The sequence below is a fragment of the Dipodomys ordii genome, unplaced genomic scaffold (assembly GCF_000151885.1).
Source record: "Dipodomys ordii isolate 6190 unplaced genomic scaffold, Dord_2.0 Scaffold165, whole genome shotgun sequence".
Lineage (NCBI taxonomy): Eukaryota > Metazoa > Chordata > Mammalia > Rodentia > Heteromyidae > Dipodomys > Dipodomys ordii.
In genome coordinates, this window is record NW_012267381.1 from 1698200 (window position 1) to 1718878 (window position 20679).

The 20679-nt window shown below is 43.4% G+C and overlaps 2 protein-coding genes across 3 annotated transcripts in view; one reads left to right on the forward strand and one right to left on the reverse strand.

Moving 5' to 3' along the window:
* Myl4 (myosin, light chain 4, alkali; atrial, embryonic) overlaps positions 1-12863 on the reverse strand; it is a 28283-nt gene extending 15420 nt beyond the window's left edge. The window contains exon 1 of the mRNA XM_013033261.1: positions 12662-12863. The gene's annotated coding sequence lies outside the window, so the exon portion shown is untranslated. The remainder of the gene's footprint in view (positions 1-12661) is intronic.
* Positions 12864-13271: 408 nt separating this feature from the next.
* Cdc27 (cell division cycle 27) overlaps positions 13272-20679 on the forward strand; it is an 86041-nt gene continuing 78633 nt past the window's right edge. For both annotated transcript variants that reach the window (XM_013033277.1, XM_013033278.1), the window contains exon 1: positions 13272-13530. In XM_013033277.1, coding sequence (XP_012888731.1) covers positions 13504-13530 — 27 coding nt within the window. In that variant the 5' untranslated portion in view covers positions 13272-13503. The remainder of the gene's footprint in view (positions 13531-20679) is intronic.

A 20679-nucleotide genomic window follows, 5' to 3' on the forward strand; every position in this document is an offset into this window, starting at 1 on the left:
GGGTTGTAAAGTGAGGTTACTGGTGATGAGAAAGGCAGGGGAAGAAGCTCAGCCTCCCCCACCCCACCATCACTGTCTCCCCTGAATATCCCTTTCTGCACTGCACTGGGTTTACACTTAGAAACACAAGTGGATTTCTGTGGAAAGCCTATTGGAGAGAAAGAAAGAATGAAAAAAGGAACGAGCCGGGCGCTAGTGGCTCACACCTGTAATCCTAGCTACTCAGGAGGCTGAGATCTGAGGATCTCGATTCAAAGCCAGCCTGGACAGGAAAGTCCATGAGACTCTAATCTCCAATTAACCACCAGAAAACCGGAAGTGGTGCTGTAGTTCAAGTGGTAGATCACTAGTCTTGAGCTGAAGAGCTGAGAGACAGAGCCCAGGCCCAAAGTTTGAGGCCCGCTACCAACAACAACAACAACAAAAAGAAACGAGGGCTGGGAAGGTGGCTCAGTGGTAGAGCACTTCCCCTGCATGCATGAGGCCCTGGGTTCGATTCCTCAACACCACATAAGCAAAAAGAAAAAAGCCAGAAGTGGTGCTGTGGCTCAAGTGCTAGAGCGCTGGCCTTGAGCTGAAGAGCTGAGGGACAGCGCCCAGGCCCAGAGTTCAGGCCCCACGACCAGACCCCCCCCAAAAAAGGAACAATAGAAAGATCGGAAGGAAGGAAGGAAGGAAAAGTGGGCTAGGCATTAGTCCTGACTCACCAACCATTTTGCTTCTCTGGGCTTCAGCTTATCTCTAAAATGAGAGCTGAGCAGGAGCTTTCAAAGAATGTCCAACAGCATCCTGTCTCTGCTAACAAGCGTCTCCCTTTAAGCAGCATGGGCAGAGCAAGCGCTGGAGCGCTCTCCATCACCAGCACTTCCAGAAGCAACCCTTGTGTACTTCTTACATTTGGGTTCCCAGAATCACTTTCAAAGAAATAGTTCCATGGCTTTAAAATATTTAAATAATCAGTGAATGAAGTGCTCATGAACAGCCTCTTCCAATTAAGAAAGTAATCATTCTAGAAGGAGGTATGATCCTTAGAAGACAAAGCTGGGAGCTGGCTTTTTCATTTCTCTGTTAAAAAAAAAATCTACAAATTCAGCAGTGGTACTCACTATGTTGAAAATAAACTATACAAAAAAAAACTTGTGGGTGGGGGACAGAAAGGAAAAACGGAGAGAGCAAAGGAAGGGATGACAGTGTCATATATATATATATATATATATATATATATATATACACATATACATATACATATTCATTACCTGACATGAAACTTAACCCCTCTGTACATCATCTTTATACAACAATTAGAATTTTTTTTAAATCTAGAGGGAAGCAAAATATCAAGCCTGCATGGAAACAGAACTACAAGGCTAGACAGCAGAATAAGGCTCTAAGGGGCATCTCAAAAACAGAAAGAATGACAGAGCAATAGGCCTGAAGTCTTGGTTTTTAATCACTTCCAGTCTGGGGCTCATGACCTTTAACAGTAAATATCTCCTTGAATTATGAGATTTATAAGAAATAGCGCAAACAAGGCACTTCAAACAACCCCAGGTACAAGAAAGTATGTATTTCCCATGCTTTCCCCAGGCAAATGAACCCACTGGTGAGTCCAGGCTTCTCACATTTTCCTGGAGCAACCCTTGAAGAGGAGGGTGTGACAGCAGCTAAAGGGATTGCGAGATGTGAGTTTAGAAATGAGGAAGAGGGGGCTGGGAAGGTGATTCAATAGTAGGGTGCTTGCCATGCATGCATGAGGCCTTGGGTTCAATTCCTCAGCACCACATAAACAGAAAAGGCCAGAAGTGGCACTGCGGCTCTAGTGGTAAAGTGCTAGCCTTGAGCTGAAGAGCTGAGGGACAGTGCCTAGGCCCAGAGTTCAGGCCCCACGACCAACAAAAAAAAAAAAAAGAAAGAAATGAAGAAGAGATGGAAAGGGATGGATGAGGGGACAGCAGCTGGGAACCCACGGCGTGAAATATTTGTGGTCCAGAAAACATGTGACAAGTCCCTAGGGCCAGCCAAGCCTGCCTGTCAATAAACAGAAGGGAGAGCAAGCTTACCTGAAATCTCAGGTCACAGGTATCCCAGCAAAGGAGGAAGAAGGCACTGTTTAAATTCATTTCTGATTCTCTTTAAGCAACCCCAGGGGAAAAAAGTGTCTAACACTTAAGAAACGACTAGAGGAGAGCTGTGCTTTCAAGGAAAGAGCCAAGCATCGAATCTAGGCCAGGTGCTGGTGGTGGCTCTTGCCTGTAATCCCAGCTACTCTGAAAGCTGAGATCTGAGGATCCTAGTTCAAAGCAGCCAGCCTGAATGGGAAAGTCTATGAGACTCTTATCTCCAATTAACCACCAGAAAACCAGAAGTGACACTGTGGCTCATAGTGATAAAGAGCTAGCCTTGAGCAGCGCTCAGGCCAAGGGTTCAAACCCCACAACAGACCCCCAAAAAAGCCTAAATAGGGGAGACTGACCTTGGTTACTGAGACTAATTAGAGCCCAGAAACCAGAGTTAGATATTCTGCCTTCCTAGGCTCTACAACTGGTCACTGACTTTGACCTTCAAATATCTTCATCTAAGAGAGTGAAGGAAAGGATGACACTGTACAAAAAGAAATGTACTCATTACCTGACTTATATAACTGTAATCCCTCTCTATATCACCTTTATAATAACCATTTTTAAATAAAATAAATGCCTTACGAATGAGACAAACTGAAGATCAAATTGCTGCCTAGAGAATTCTCTAGCAGGGTACAAAATTTCCACTGCAAATTTGTTTATATATAGCAATTGTCAATTATAATCATGCTAGAGAGGAGTTCCATTCGAATTCTGCAAAAAATAAAATAAAAAAATAAAAATAGGACTGGGAATGTGGCTTAGTGGTAGAGTGCTTACCTAGCACATGCATGAAGCCCTGGGTTCAATTCCTTAGTACCACATAAACTGAAAAGGCCAGAAGTGGTGCTGTGGGTCAAGTGGTAGAGTGCTAGCCTTAAGCAAAAGAAGCTCAGGGACAGTGCCCAGGCCCTGAGTTCAAGCCCCAGGACTGGGAAAAAAAAATACATACACATATACATACATTTTAATCCTTACTTTTCTTGAAACATCCCTGTACCTGAGAGTCTATGCTCTTTAAATTCTTTGGTTGCCTGTGGTGAAGATGAGATGCTTGTTTAAAAACACCTTCTAAAACCTTTTTTTCACATTTTATAAGGTTTCATGTTGCATTTAAGAGCTTATCATTTCCTTTTTCTGGCCTGACTGTTGCAGGTTCTTCTTTTCCCCCAGATTCCTAGATAGAGTTGAAAATCTGTCTTTTTAAAATGTTTTCTGATCAGATACTTAGTGTTAATGCTTTGAGATGAAATATGTTATTTAAAAGAGATATGTTCTGTTGTATCAATGGAGAGAAGATCCTTGACGTCTTTGGAAGAGGCTCTCAGGCCTGACAACAGGCATTTGGCTAACGTATTGTGAACTATTTTGTAACTGCATGAAATGTCAGTGAATCCCCCCACTCCCTACAACTACTTTATACTAATAAAAATTATTAAAAATATACATATCCTCCATTTAGAGTATCCCTCACTGGGGTTCACCTTCCAGCATGAATTAGCAATCAAAGAACAGAAGCAGAAAATGTCAAGTGTGAAAGATGGTGTAGCCTTGGCTGCCATGGCTACCAGCAGCTACCACAGGCAGCCATCATGGGTAACAGCAGCCTAACTGACACCTCTGGGAAGCATCTAGAGTGGCCTGAGCCACAGTCATTTCAGCCACCCAAACACTACCACTGGAAGGACTTCAAAAATGCAGGATAGAATTTCACAACAACCGATTAACGTCAGATGTCAAGCTCCAGACAAGTGTACAAAGGAGAAGGATTATCAGTCTTCAACTGAGCTAGGTTCACCAACACTAACTCCTTCCTCCCCCTCCTCTGCTTCCTCCTTTCACCTCTAAGCACACAGGACCTATCCTGAGAGAGATAGGGCAGTCTCCCGCCTGAGCTCAAATGCTGCTGACAGCAGGCCTGACTCTTCATGTTTTGCCCTTGATGCCTACCTTCCCTCCCTTCTTCTCAGCAATGTCTCTGGGTCAAAGCTGTAGTCAACACTACATTAATCCATCCCCCTAGAGGATCTTGTAGCAGAAGTTATGAGGGCCCACTCAACACCCAGACTACCTGGGTTGAAGTTCTGTTTCGGTAAATTCCAGTTAGTTGATTTATATCTCCATTTTCTCATCTGTAAAACTGGACTGCTAATGTAACTCTATAGGATGGTTGTGAAGATTAAATGAATTACTATAACTGACCTGTTTAGAGGAGTGTCTAGTACAGAGCAACTGCTCAAAATCCTTAAATTTGAATCCTGATTGAACTAATGTTCTGCCATACAACAGTCCAAGTAGAGTAGCTAAGACCCTATTTGAAAATAACTAAGCAAAAAGGACTGGGGTGTGGCTTAAGCAGTGAAGCACCTACCTAGCAAGAAACTTAGTTCAAACCCCAGTAACACAAAAGAGAACAAGATATGTCTTCCCTGATTCCTCTTTTTTATCTTTCATTTTTAGAAAAATTCTTCCTAGGTAGGTCAGGGTGCCTCAAATTCACAATCTTCAAGCCTCTGCCTTTATCGATATTAATAAAGTGGGGATGAAGATGGTGGAAGTAGTTTATTTGCATGTATAAAAAATAGAATGATGAAATTCGTTGAAATTGTTTTAAGAAAAGTGATAGAGAGGGTGAAGTTGATCAGGTTAACTGTATGCATATATAAAAAGGTCACAATGAATCTCCCCCTTGGACAATTAATTATGTTAATGAAACAATTGTAGAAAAAGATAGTGATTTTTAGTTTATAAAGCACTTTTTTTAAATTTCAAGTTAATAATAATGAGATTTGGTAAATTTACTTAATAATAAAGTTAATTTCAAGTTATGAATAATCTGATTTAGTGAATTTACTGAACTTGGACAGGTATAGTTTTGAAAACAATTATGTTTTTTTGTTTGCTTGTTTGTTGTCAGTCATGGGGCTTGAACTCTGGGCCTGGGTACTGTCCCTGAGCTCTTTAGCTCAAGGCAAGTGCTCTACCACTTGAGCCACCGTGCCACTTACGGTTTTCTGGTGGTTGATTGGAGATCAGAGTCTCAAGGACTTTCCTGCCTGGGATGGCTTTGAACTGCTATCCTCAGATCTCAGCCTCCTAAGTAGCTAGGATTAGAGGTGTGAGCCACCAGCATCTGGCAGTTTTGAAAACAATTATGTTTTGAAGTCAATTTTTTTCTAAAATAAATGAATCAGGTTTGTCCATTTATTTACAAGTAAGAAGGGAAAATAATTTTTGGTACTTGATTTGGTTATTGGATTACTTTGAAGTATGCTTGAAAGAAATTAGGTATATATCTACTTTTTCAAATGTTAACTTTTCAAAATCTAAGTCTGTGTATAGGAGTCCCACTTATGCACAGGAAGGAAGGAAGGAAGGAAGGAAGGAAGGAAGGAAGGAAAGGAGAAGTTTCAATGGTCTTTAACGCTCAGTCTTTAAGAACTTCATAGATAAAGGCACATGGGAAGAGGAAAGGTCTCAAAACTCAAATTTCAAGGACCAGGATAGCACCTGGTTGTCAGAGTATGTTCAATAATCCCCTCAAACCTTACTCCCTAGGCTGCTGTGGCATAGGAGGAGAAGGGGACCTATGTTGATCCACTCAATACTGCTTAAATAGTTGGAAGTTCCCTTCTGTGCTGTATCTGAGCTACGTCTTGTGATGAGGACTCTGGGAGGCTGATAACACGTGGGTTACAGGTAGACATAGTTCTAAAGCAGAGGGCAGAGGGCAAAACAGCTAGTGTTTAGCAAAGAGCAAGTCAGAATCCTCATCAATCAGCCAAACTGCATTCTGGCACAAATGCTACCAGCTGCAGGGAACTATAGTTCCCCAGACAGAAGGGAGTAACTTATCCAAAGTCCACTGTGGATCATGGCAGACATAAGACTAGAACCCAGTATACTACCTAAGGCAAAAGAGTGAATTAAAAGCTGAAAGGGATTCATAGAGACAGGGAAACCAGCCCCATAGGGGACAAGAAAACAAGGAGCTATTAATTAAAGAGATGGTTCTGGGTGTTCTCAGTAAGGAAAAGAAAGACACATAAACCTTTAGCAAGCACTTTTTCCAAAGTTTTGAGGATGTACTTTTAGTGCTAAAAGATATTCATCTTGGTTTCCCTCTGCCAATTTCATTTGGCTTCCTGAATTCTGTATTCCTTCCTAGCATACCACTCATGACTTTGCTATGGCCAGCGTTAGTGATCATGTCTCTGGGCCTTCTTGGTGGCACTTAGAACTCAAAAGTTTTACTACTGACTTTCCTTTCCTTGCTATACATTATTCTCTTAATAAGCACCTACAGTGTACAAATACTCATACTAAGATGTGTAAGAGGCCATCCCTATGTTGGGCACTGGTGGCTCATGCCTGTAATCCTAGGCTGAGATCTGAGGATGGAGGTTCAAAGCCAGCCTGGGCAAGGGAAGTCCATGAAACTCTTATCTCCAATTAACCACCAGAAAACTGGGAATGGCACTGTGGCTCAAGTAGTAGAGCACTTGCCCTGAGCTAAAGAGCTCAAGGACAGCACCCAGGCCCAGAGTTCAAGCCCCACAATGGACAAAAAAAAAAAGAGGCCATCCCTGGACATCTTGTGTGGAAGATACAAATATAAGTTTTAATACCATGATCATCAATACATTTCATATAAGTATTACATAGAAGAAACACATTTAGTTCCATTTAGAAACTCTGCATGTCAAAGTCAACTTTTTTTTTAATTTTTGAGACATGTTCTCCTTAGGTAGTACAGACTGACTTAGAACTCATGATCCTCCTGCTTCAGCTTCCAGAGTGGAGGGATTAATTACAAGTGTGCTCCACTATGCCTGGAATAAAGGCCCAACTTCTTTTCCAGATTATTTAAACTTCACATTTTCTATTTGCTCTTAAGATATTTCTCATCGAAAGCAGCCCAAAACTGTTTAGCCACCTCTCTATATCTTTGGGATCTGGCATCCATGGACTCAACCAACTCCAGATCAAAAATACTTGGAAAAAAATTACATCAGTACTGAACATGTACAGACTTTTTCTTTCTATAATTATTCCCTAAACCATACAGTATAATAACTCTTTAGATAATATTGATATTGTACTAGGAATTATAGGTAAAGATGATATATGGCTGGGAATATGGCTTAGTAGTAGAGTGCTTGCCTAGCATGCATGAAGCCCTGGGTTCGACCTTAGTACCACATAAACAGAAAAGGCTGGAAGTGGTGCTGTGGCTCAATTGGTAGAGTGCTAGCCTTGAGCAAAAGAAGCTCAGGGACAGTGCCCAGGCCCTAAGTTCAAGCCCCATGGCCAACAAAGAAAAAGGAAAAAGAAAAAAAAGTCCATGAGACACACATCTCCAATTAACCGGCAAAAACCAGAAGTGGAGATGTAACGGCAAGTGGTAGGGTTCCAGCTCCATCAAAGGGGCATGAGGTCCCTGAGTTCAGTCCCCAGTACCAGCACACAGTAACTATATAAACAAACAAACCTAGCTCATCCTCTAGCTCAAATCATATTATTAGTAATGCAAACAAAATCTACAAGGCAACTATAGTATGCACTCAAGACAATAAAACCAGGCGTCTTTAATCCATTTTTTTTTTTTTTTGTCGGTTGTGGGGCTTGAACTCTGGGCCTGGGCGCTGTCCCTCAGCTCTTCAGCTCAAGGCGAGCGCTCTACCACTTGAGCCACAGCGTCACTTCCAGTTTTCTGGTGGTTTATTGGAGATAGGAGTCTCACGGTCTCTCCTGCCCGGGCTGGCTTTGAACCGCGATCCTCAGATCTCAGCCTCCTGAGTAGCTAGGATTACAGGCGTGAGCTACCAGCACCCGGCTCTTTAATCCATTTTTGTGTAATCTATCTAGCAATATGAAAGGCTGGCTAGAACCTAGCTAGAAGATGGAGAAATGAAGGGCTTATTATTTGATGGGGCATTCTCTCTAGATAATAGATTTATTTTTATCCAGCAGCCAGGCATATATGGCTCTTCTAAGGGAAGAGACAATAACTAGTAAGATCATTCACTGTACTTTTTTACTTCTAAATGTGTATAGAGCAAACAGTCTTCTGGTTAGATTCTGAAAGCCTTGGGAGAAGGAATAAGATAAGAATATTTTTCACTTTAATAACTTGAACCTGTTTTAATTTCCCATTCTTTTTCAGACTGGGTCTTAAAACAAATGGACACTTGGAACTGCCTACACACCCTAGCAACCTCTACAGCACTCCCAGCCCCTGGGTTTTCTCTCCTCCGATTCACATAATCCTCAGCTGCTAGCATAATCTTTCTCAAATTCCCTTCTCATGAGGTCACTCTCTAGCGCAATCAGCAGCAGCAGCTCCCTAGGTCTATTTTATTAACTCTGAAGTCATCAGCCTGCAACTCAGAGCTATTTCTCTACTGTCCCCAGCACCACTATTACAAACAACTTCACAGAGCCTCCACTTTCAGACAAGCTGATTGGCTTACTTACACTCCCCTGCCAGCCTAATTTCTTCTCTTGTGCATCTGAGACTGCTGAATTTTAGGCCAGTTAACACAGATTTTCCTCTATCAATGTGTGTGTGTGTGTGTGTGTGTGTGTGTGTGTGGTGTGTGTGTGTGTGTGTGGTGTGTGTGTGTGTGTGTGTGTGTGTGTGGCTTGAACTGGGCTGGGCACTGTCCCTGAGCTCTTCAGTTCAAGGCTAGCGTTCTACTACTTGAGCCACGATGCCACTTCCAATTTTCTGGTGGTTAATTGGAGATAAGAGTCTCACAGACACTCCTGCCTGGGCTGGCCTTGAACTATGATCCTGACCTCAACCTCCTGAGTAGCTCTGATTACAGGCACTGGCGCTCAGCAATGTAGTTTTATATTAGCCAGTACCTCAAATGGTATATTACCTCAGAGTATATTATTTTTTAATTATTGTTTAATTAGCCTTTTATGAAAATTTACTCAGATAAAGTCACTGCAAAATCTTTATCTTCTTTTTGCTAGTACCAACATAGGCATTTGCAGTCACCTGACTTTCCTAATTCTGTTAACATTCTTTCACTATTTTCTTGAGGTCTTTTTCTTCTCATACACTTCATGTCTTGCATGTCTATGTTTGGGTTTTGGGGTTTTTTTTGTATAATCCAAGGAATTATGAATCATACCAGTTGTCTTGCCTCTACCAAAAGGGATTGTAAGGGCTGGCAAGGTGGCTCAGTGGTAAAGTGCTTGCCTTGCATGCTTGAGGCCCTGGGTTCGATTCCTCAGCACCACATAAGCAGAAAAAAAAAGCCGGAGGTGGCGTTGTGACTCAAGTGGTAGAGTGCTAGCCTTGAGCTGAAGAGCTGAGGGACAGCGCCCAGGCCCAGAGTTCAGGCCCCACGACTGGACCAAAAAAAAAAAAAAGGGATTGTAAGTCTCCTTGGTAATGGTCTCTCACACCTGTAATTCTACACTACTCACGATGTTGAGATCTGAGGATCATAGTTCAAAGCCAGCCTGGGCCGGAAAGTTTTATCTCCAATTAACCACCAACAAGCCAACAGTGAAGCTTTGGTTCAAGTATAGAATGTTAGCCTTGAGCAAAAATGCTCATGGCCAGTGCCCTCAGTTCAAACTTCATGACCCCTACCACCACACACACACAAAAAAAAACAAAAACAAAAACCCACATCTGATGTGATCTTCTACATTTTTGTTTCATTTTCCCAAAATTTGTCCTAAATCCTATTCCCTTCCCTGAGTGAAGAATATTGATGATCATTTATTTCCTTTGAAGTAGTAGATTAGTCATGTTGATCTCCCTGATCAGGATAGTTGGTAGTGGTAGTGGTTCATGGTGGCAGTGTACCCTTAGGCAGCCGGGGAAAGCCACATTGGTTAAGTCCCTTAAGGTCTTATGTGATGGATCAACATCAACTCTGGATCCAATGAAGAATCAAATAGCTGGTTGTGGTAGTACATACCTGTAATTCCAGCACTCAGAAGGCTGAGACAAGGGAATCTAGAATTGCAAGTCAGCCTAGACAACACAGCAAATACATAAAACACAAGACAACACAGAGCATCAAGTTTGGATTGGTAAGAGATAAAATTAAGTAGTCAAGTCATTAAATAATCAGACATTCCAAAAATATTTATATATTTATAATATTTTAACATTTGTACAATAGTTTTTTTGTTCAGTTGTGGGTCCTGAACTCTGGGCTTGGGCACTGTCCCTCAGCTCTTCAGCTCAAGGCTAGCATTCTACCACTTGAGCCTCAGCGTCACTTCTGGCTTTTTTTTCTGCTTATGTGGTGCTGAGGAATCGAATCCAGGCCCCTCATGCATGCAAGGCAAGACTCCGAGGTGATGAGCCAAAGTCTCTGCCCTCATGGAGTTTATGTAAAATTCAAGTTGCCTGGCTGGGACTGTGGCTCAGTAGTAGAGTGTTTGCCTAGCATGCATGAAGCCCTGAGTTTGATTCCTCAGTACCACATAAACAGAAAAAAGTCTGAAGTGGCTCTGTATCTCACGTGGTAGAGTGCTAGCCTTGAGCAAAAGAAGCTCAGAGACAGTGCTCAGGCTCTGAGTTCAAGCCCATGACAGGCAAAAAAAAAAGTATAAAAAAATTAAAATTGCCATACACTTTATGCTACGAGGAGTCAATAATCTAAATAAGGTAAAACAAGGACTACTCTGAGGACATAATATTAAGGCTTGAGGCCAGGCGCCCATGGCTCATGCCTGTAATACAAACTACTCAGGAGGTGGAGATCTGAGGATCTGCATTTCCTGCTTGGGCAGGAAAGCCCATGAGACTTTTATCTCCAATAAACCACCAGAAAACTGGAAGTGGCACTTGGCTCAAGTGGTAGAGCACTAGTCTTGAGCTGGAGAGCTCAGGGACAGTGCCCAGGCCCAGAGTCAAGTCCCACAACAGAGGGTGGGGGAGAGAGAGGGGAGAGGGGAGAGGGGAGAGGGGAGAGAGAGGGTAAGCAAGAGCCAGTGATGGAGAGGGAGGGGGAGAGGGAGGGGGAGAGGGAGAGGGAGAGGGAGAGGAAGAGGGAGAAGGAGAGGGAGAGGGAGAGGGAGAGGGAGCGAGCACGCATACATGCTGGGAAGATAGCTCAGTGGTAGAGTGCTTGCTTTGCATGCATGAGGCCCTGGGTTCGATTCCTCAGCACCACAAAAGCAGAAAAAGCCAGAAGTGGCACTGTGGCTCAAATGGTAGAGTGCCTTGAGCTGAAGAGCTGAGGGACAGCACCCAGGCTCAGAGTTCAGGCCCCATGACTGACAAAAAAAATAATAATAAATATGGGGAAGCCAGGCACTGATGGCTCATTCCTATAACCCTAGCTATTCAGGAGGCTGAGGATCACAGTTGGAAGTCAGCTCGGGCAGCATGTCCATGAGACTCTTATTTCAAATTAATCACCAAAAAGCTAGAAGTGGAGCTGTGGCTCAAGTGGCAGAACATTAGTCTTGAGCAAAAAATAAATCTCAGGGACAATGCCCAGGCCCTGAGTTCAAGCTCCAGGACTGGCACCCCCCCCCCTACACACACACACAAAATAAACGGAAATCACTTTAGAACCAAAGAGTAATACATATAAATAAGGCTTCCTAACCATCCAGAAGGTACGTTTAAAGCATCCTCTATATATTTGATCCTGTCTATGGAGGAGGTAGAATCTGGCAAAAGATTTGTTTCAATAAATAAAACTGGCTGGATACCTCTTCCAACCACTAGTGGTTATGGAAAAATAGTATCAGTAGTTTGCAGATTCAGTATAAACCATGAATAGGATAATTTGTCCTGGTAGTGGTGAGACCAAAATATGCTATGTAGAAAAAAAGTACTCTCTGTTCCATAAAGTGGGAGTTGGAGGGAAAGCTCTTTAGAACCACAAACACTGCCAATAGCAAGAAAGGCCTTCAGTGTCTGTTGGCCAAAAATGTCTACAGGCAAAGTCTAGACTGGAGAGCCATAAGTGGAAAGACCAGGCAAGTTCTTCCGCAAGGACCCACGTACTGACTTTCTGCCTAAGACCTGAGTTGTAGACTTCAATCCTTGCTCAAAGCATATCTGAACTTTTTTCCCTATCAGGTCACTGTCAGAGATTGCCATTGCTATAAATCACATGTCAAGGACCTTAAAGGTCGACAGAGAAGAACACTGGACACAAAGAAGAGCAGGGAATTCTCGCGTAGAGCCATTTGTGGTAAGCACTAATTCATGACAAAGTTCCCAACCCTTACCCAAATGCAGACAACTTTTAAAGTTTCAACAAGTTAAATGATAATAAAGAAAACTGGGAGCTGGTGGCTCGCGCTTGTAATCCTAGCTACTCAGGAGGCTGAGGTCTGAGGATCGCGGCTCAAAGCCAGCCCGGGCAGGAAAACTGGAAGTGGCACTGTGGCTCAAGTGGTAGCCTTGAGCTGAAGAACTGAAGGACAGCGCCCAGGCCGAGTTCCGGCCCCAAGACCTACAATTTAAAAAAGAAAAGAAAAAGAAAACTCGTTCAAAAAATGAGAGGCCCAAGCAACCTTCTCAGCAATCTTTCTGGAACTAATACCTGAACTCTCCCGACCTCTCTTCTGTCTTCACTTTTCTTCTGATTCTACTCATCCTTCAAAACCTAGTTTAAATCTTTATTTTTACTTTGTCGTAATCCCAATTAGCTTCGCATAGCACACAACATAGTATGTTTGTTGTTGTTGTTGTTACAGTTTTTCTTTTAAATAGACTCGAGGACTTGCTTTCCTACATGTTTTCAGAGCTGGCAATCCTTCCAAATAAATATCCCCTGACTTTCCTTGGAGCCTTGAAAGGAACTTCTGGAACTGATCAAAATCTAAACACAAAGGATAAATACTTTTGATTCAAGTCAGCCCCAAAACTCTAAAGTTTTACCCTTTGCTCATTTTACTATGCATCAATTTGTCCAGAAAGGCGGAGCAGCGAACCCAGATGGCAGTTCTGCCACGTAACGCTCCCGCCCACTCCGTCGGGCCACGCCCAGCGTGCTAGTTGGCGATTGGGCGTGGCCCAATAGTTAGCGTGGCCGATTGGGCGTGGCGTGCGTGGGTGAAGGCGTGCCTGGGAAGAGCAACGTCCTGATTGGTCCAAACTCGATAGTTTCCGGTAATCCTCGACAATTTCCGGCAACGGTCACCTCCTCCGCCGACTCACTTCGGATATTTCCGCGGTCCTTCGGGCCTTTCCGTCTAGCTCTCGCTTAGAGCGCTCCATTTCGGGTTTTTCCGTCACCCGCTCGGAGGTATTCGGCTATCGCTCGGCCTCCCCATCCCCCGGTAACGGTCGCTGGTGAGTTTAAATGAGCCGGGGCTGGCCGAGCCGAAGCCGCTACGGTGGGAGTGCCTGAGGCACTGCAGAAAGTGGGCCTGAGCCGCTAGGATGACCGTGCTGCAGGAACCCGTGCAGGTAACCATAACCTCCGTCTCGGAGGCTTCGCGCGAAGCCTCAGTCGGCAAGCAGCGTTTAGCCACTTGGCGGCCTGGTGCGGCCTAGGCCTGGCTGCTTCTCCCGCCTCCCCTTCTGCGGGTCCGGCCTGTTTTCCGTCTGTGCCCGAGGCCTTGGCCGCCCACTAAGCCGTGTTGTCCCTGGCCCAGCGTTACCGCTTCCCTCTCCGTGTGAGTGGGGCTCGTCAGTAATCGCTTGTTTTCCGTCGGGGCTCGCCACAACCCCAGCCCCTCCTGTTCGTCTAGGGTCCTCCCCTCATCTGGGCCTGGTCGGTGTGGGAGGTGAGGGGCCGGAAGGGCGCCCCAAATGTCCTCTTGTCTCAGGGGTGACAAGGATACGCATTTGAACCGAGTTGGTTCGATCTTGATGGTGGTGGGACGAGTTTGCGAGGGAAATTTTGTGTGTGTGTTTTCTTGTTTGTTGTTTTTGGTTTTTTTCTGTGAAAGGGTAGAGAAAGTGGTTATCGAGACTCGGTGTTAATCCGAATTTCTATTTTGGTAGCAGACTTTTCTAGCCTTTCTCGTGTTGCCTTTCTCGCCAGTGGATTTCCCGTTGGACATTAATGATCTGAGAGAACTCCTAAAGATCAGTGCTGAGGTGCCAGCACCTGAACTAAGGGCGGGGGGCGGGGTGGGGGTGGGGGTGGTGATGGTGGTGGTGGTGGTGATGTGTGTGAAAAGAGCAAATCTGGGTTTTTCCATTGCCTGTGATGGGGATCAAGACTATTTTATTGTGCATGTTTATAAGGCAGTCTGGAAACGTAAGACAAACAATGCTTTTCCATCCATTTAATTGGCTCTACCACACCAAGGCATGCTTTGACGAGCTGTATTCTGTTGTCAGGGGAAAAACCTTACTGGATTTTAGGTGTATAGTGCAGTGCCAAGACGTTTTCCCTCCTGCCATCTGAAGGAAACGGAACCCGTAAGTCCCTTCGGAGACTTTGAGCCCACTCTGATCTCTGTATCCTTGGGGAAAGTTGATATCCATCAACTGTAATCATTGTGTTCTGAACTTTATTTATTTAGTTGTTTATGTGGTACTGAGGAATCGAACCCAGGGCTTCATGCATGCTAGGCAAGCACACTACCATACCACTAAGCCACATTCCCAACTCCTGAACTTTATTTTTAAGTTATAAACCACTGCAATTTTTTTTTCTTTTTTGGGGGGGATGAGGGGACGGTCGTGGGGCCTGAACTCTGAGCCTGGGCACTGTCCCTCAACTCTACCACTTGAGCCACAGCGCCACGTCCGGATTTTTTTTTTGCTTTTGTGGTGCTGAGGAATCGAACCCAGGGCCTCAGGCATGCAAGGCAAGCGCTCTACCACTGAGCCACCTTCCGAGCCCCAGCACTGCAATTTTTAGAAATTCCCTCGGATTGCCTAAATAGGCCTGCGATAGAAAATAGTAAATGTTTTAATAATCCCTGCTTCCATAGGGCCTTCATTTTTTGTAACAGCACAAAATACTCATTTCTCCTGGTTTGGCATGGTCTCCAGCTGTTCACATGGAACATATTTGGAAATATAAGGAAGGGTTGTTATCTTGGGAAATTTACCCATTTATAAGTTGGATCAGTCCTTCCAAAGCTGTGTTTCTTTTTTTTTGTCTGTCATGGGGCTTGAACTCTGGGCCTGAATGGTGTTCCCAGCTCTTCAGCTCAAGGCTAGTGCTCTACCGCTTGAGCCACTGTGCCACTTCTGGTTTTCTGAGTGGTTTATTGGCAGTAAGAGTCTCACGGACTTTACTGCCTGGGCTGGCTTTGAACCGTGCTCCTCAGATCTCAGCCACCTGAGTAGCTAGGATTATAGGAGTGAGCCACCAGAGCCCAGCCAAAGCTGTGTTTCTTTCTGTCCAAATTTCTCATACTGGTAGAGAAAACTTTGAGGCCTAACATGAGATTAAATAGGTGAAGAGAGGGGCTGGGAAGTTGGCTCAGTGGTAAAGTGCTTGCCTTGCAAGAATGAGGCCCTGGGTTCAATTCCTCAGAACCACATAAGCAGAGAATGCCAGAAGTGGTACTGTGGCTCAAGTGGTAGAGTGCTAGCCTTATACTGAAGAGCTAAGGGACAGTGCCCAGGCCCAGAGTTCAGGCCCACTATTGGCAAAAAAAAAAAAAAAGAAGAAGAAGAAGAGATTCCTCAAGCTGTTTAATTTCTATTTCATGTTTTTGAAATTTTCTCAGTGATTCTATTGTCTTTCTGGCCCAAAAAAATCTTTTTCAGTGATAAAGTGGTTGCACTGAGGACATATAACCACCATTTAAAGTCCTCTTAAGGGGCTGGGAAGGTAGCTCAGCGGTAGAGTGCATGCCTTGCAAGCATGAGGCCCTGGGTTCAATTTCTCAGCACCACATAAACAGAAAAAGCAGGAAGTGGCGCTGTGGCTCCAGTGGTAGAGCACTAGCCTTGAGCTGAAGAGCTGAGGGACAGTGCCCAGACCCAGAGTTCAAGCCCCATGACTGGCAAAAAACAAACAAAAAACAAAATAAACTCCTCTTAAAAGTAATACATTTAATATTTTTAATACACTTGATATTTTAAAAAGTTAAATTTGCTCCCCTCTCTATTGTATTTTTCACTAGATTGTAGGATGGTGGTAAGAAGTTTTGGGATATAAGTAGGTGAGAATATTAGTAGCAACTTTTTTTTCAATCCAGGCATGCACTGGGGAGACTGAGGCAGGAGGAACTCAAGGCCAGAGTGAGCTTAAACACACACACACACACACACACACACACACACAGAGTAGGGGTCTGGGAATGTGGCTTAGTGGGTAGAGTGCTTCCCTAGCATGTAAGCATGAAGCCACTCAAGGCCAGAGTGAGCTTAAACACACACACACACACACACACACACAGAGTAGGGGGCTGGGAATGTGGCTTAGTGGGTAGAGTGCTTCCCTAGCATGCAAGCATGAAGCCCTGGGTTGGATTCCTCAGTACCAAATACATAGAAAAAGCCAGAGTGATAAGGCTAGGGGACAGTGCCAGGTTCTGAGTTCAAGCTCCAGTACTGGCCAAAACAAAACAAAACAAAAAACAGTAGGCAGTGGGAGACAGTACTAAGAAAATGGGAAATAATTAGTAAGAAAGACTTAAAAATGTGATAGTTCAGTAAGGCAGTGTATAAACATGTGACTGGTTCCATGAATTTGAAAAAGAATGAGAGTAAGTTGGAAAATTGCTTCCTTTCTTGGAATGCCTCAGGATTGTGGTATTACTAGGCATAGGAAAAAGTTGACAGAAAAAAAGATTTGAAGTCTTATAATGGAATAGCCAGTGTGATATGCCATATATGCTTTAAATACAAGCCTCTTCCCAAATTACCTCTCATAGACAAGTAATATTTTGCGGGCTGGGAAGGTGGCTCAGGTGGTAGAGCACTAGCCTTGAGCTGAAGAGCTGAGGGACAGCGCCCAGGCCCAAAGTTCAAGCCCCACGACCAGACCCAAAAAACAAAAAACAAAAAAACAAGTAATATTTTGCATTTGTGTCTTTATACAAATCATATCTGTAGACAGAAGTTCTCTCACCTACTTTATGTTTAATAGCGACTATTGAGGAACACACTCTGGCCTAAATGACCTGAGTCAGTGTTAATTTGAATGTTCTTAAAAAGTAACTTGAAAAATTAGTTCTTTGGGTTTTGTCATGCTTTGTTTTGTGGTCCTAGGAACTGAACTTAGGATCTTGACTGCTAGGCCAGCAGTCACCACTTGAGCCTTACCTCTTAGTGCTTTCAGGGTTTTTTTTTCATTTTGCTTTATTTCTTTGTTTAGTTACATTTTGTATAGATGCTAACACTTTTGTGTCCAGGCCAGCCTTGAACCTCCATTTCCTACCTATGCCTCCTTGTTGAGTTGAGGTCTCTTAACTTTTTTGCCTGGACTGCTTTGAATAGAAATTGCATGACCACTACCGTGGGCTTAAACTCATGGCCTGGACACTAGTGGTCCCTGAGCTTTTTGTGTTCAGGGCTAGCATGCTACGACTTGAGCCACAGCTCCAATTCCAGCTTTTTTGGTGATAAATTGGAAATAAGATTCTCACACTCTTTCCTGCCCAGAGTGGCTTTGAACTGCAATCCTCAGATCTCAGCCCCCTGAGAAGGTAGAATTACGGGCTTGAGCCACTGGTGCCCAGCTGAAAATTGTTCTTTTTAGAAGAGGCAGCCTGGTATGGTTGCAAACAACTGTAATCCCAACACTCTAGTGGCCAAGGCAGGAGGGTGTTGAGTTTGAAGCTGTCCTGGCCTACATAGCAAAATCCTGCCTAAACATAAAAAAAAAAAGCAGTCATTTTATATACATTTACCAGTTACTTCTAGGAATAAGATTTCACAATTGGAAATGTTGGATGAAGTTGTAATTGGGTACTATATTACTATGTATATACAATATCTTTGAGAATCTTTGGATCATGAAGAACTACTGTTGGCTTGGAATAAAGTGTCCATTGGTGGTTTGTAACATTGTTTTAAAAAGTAGCATACATGGGGATAGGGGACAGTGGCTCATACCTGTAATCCTAGCTACTCAGGAGGCTGAGACCTGAGGATCTCAGTTCAAAGCCAGCCCTAGCCAGAAGTCTGTGAGACTCTTTATCTCCAATTAAACCACCAGAAAACTGGAAGTGGCACTGAGGCTCAAGTGATAGAGCACTAGTTTTGAGCTGAAGAGCTGAGGGACAGCACCCAGGCCCAGAGTTCAAGCCCTATGACTGACAACAACAACAAAAAAAACTTTGCTGTTTGGGAAGTGCTATGGTAAGTGGTGGGCAAGAGCAAAAACAATAATCTTAAAGGCGAAGTAGTAAGTCTCAAGTAGCAGTAGAATAGGGACGAGTAGATTTCAAGAAATAATTTAGAAGCAGAAATTCAAGAAATATTTGAGGAATTGTTTGATAGGGAGCATATCATGAATGACTGCCTTGATTTAATTGTGGTAGTGCCATTTAGAAATTAATAATTTTCTGCCTAGCAAGGTCAGGGCAAATTTGAAATAGGACAGTTAAGAATTCTGTTTTAGCCAGGTGCCAGTAGTTCAGGTCTGTAATCCTAGCTACTTAGGAGGCTGAGCTCTGAGGATTGAGGTTGGAAGCCAGCCCAGACAGGAAAAGCCCCTGTGGCTGATCTCCAGTTAGCCACCAAAAAAGCCAGAAGTGGAGTTGTGGTTCAAGTGGTAGCGTACTAGCCTTGAGCTAAGGGGCAGCATTCTGAATTCAAAGTTCAGAACCAGCACACACACACAAAAATTTTGTTTGAACGAAGTATGTTGGAGATATTTGTGAGAATACCAAGTAAAAGTATAGCGATATGACTCTTAATCCTTAAAAATAAATGACAAAAAAAGCCCTCCTAATTTTATGTGTCTTGCTAGGAAGATAAAATTTCACAGAAAAAAAATTGAATGTTACACTGAGTATATATTTGATTACACATGGAAATGGAAAGTTGTACTCTTGGAGTAGAACTTAAAACTTAAGAAGATGGAAGAGTTTGGATTGTGAGAGAAGAGAGAGCATATTCTTGGCATGAAACCGCATGAGCGAAAGCACGAGAGAGAGAGAGAGAGAGAGAGAGAGAAAGTGTGTGTTAGGTAATTTGAACTCAGGACCCTGTGCTTCCTAGTAAGGCACTATACCACTTGAACCATGCCTCGAGCCGGAGATGAGAATATACATTTAGGAAGAAGAAAACAGTAAAATCCTATAATCTTGGCCAGAATGAGAATTCTAGCCAGGAAGAGGAAGATTTTAATAGCCAGGTAAAATCAGGTTGAAGTAACTTAACATCTAAGCTGAGAACTTTAGATTGAATGTATTGGTAATGAAACACCATTACTTGGATAAAAGAAGGTTTTTTTGTTTTGTGGGGGTTTTTTTTGTTGTTATTCTTATTTCATCTTGTGTTGCTGTGCTAGAGATTGAACATAGGCTTTATGCATGCTATATAACCTCTGTGTTTGTTTGTTTGTTGCCAGTCCTGGGGCTTGAATTCAGGGCCTGGGTGCTGTCCCTGAGCTTCTTTTGAACAAGGCTAGTACTCTACCACTTTGAGCCCACAGTACCACTTCCAGCTTTCTTGAGTAGTTTAATAGAGATGAGTCTTATGGATTTTGCTGCCTGGGCTGGCTTTGAACCATGATCCTCAGTTCTCAGCCTCCTGAGTAGCTAGGATTACATGCATTAGCCATTGGCGCCTGGCGCAGTCTTTGTTTTTTTGAGGGTGTCTCCTGTGTAGCTCAGACTGGCCTCAAACTAGATTCTCTTGTTTCCCGGATGCTGGAATTACAGACCACACCCATCTGAGGAGAGTTTTTGAATAGAATTATGTAATGTAAGCAGTGTTTTGGGAATATCAAATCTGGTGGTATTGGCTAGGAGAGAAGAGATAGGGGATAGAGAGAGAAACTAGTAGAATAACCCAGCTACATGGGAATATAGATCAGGGTTTCTTAATTTTGGCCCTATTGGCATTTGGGCCAGCTGATACTAAAACAAAACAATTTATAGTAGTTACATTTTTAAGTCTGAGTACAAGTTAATGCAAACTTAATTAAATCAGTGTATTTCTCCTTAACATTTTCTTGGAGGACAAGAGAGAAGGACTGTTGTTACTTTGCTTCCTAACTTTCTTTTAGCAGCATTTCATCCATCTGGCTTTAATTTATGTAACTCTAGAAGAGGTACGCTGAGTGCTGTCGTTAAGGGGTAGGCCCTCATCATCAGTTAGGCAGAGAGAGATGAATAACCTGGGAGCTGAGCTTAGCTCTCTGCTCCTCATCAGCTATGAATTTGTAGTACCTTAGAGAACAGTCCATTCCATGTCTATATCCACTAAGAAATGCATTGTCACAGGCATTCAGAGATAACTGCCCAGATTAGGGATAAAAACTGTATGGATTCTCTTTAGTGGCAGGTTTAACTTCTGGGATGTATGTTAATTATTAATAAAGGAATGATGTTCTGAGCAAGCTTGATTTTTACACACACACACACACACACACACGCTCCCATTGGTTGTGGGGCTTGAACTCTGGGCCTGGATGCTGACCCTGAGCTCTTCAGCTCAAGGCTAGCACTCGATGGCCACAGCACCACTTCT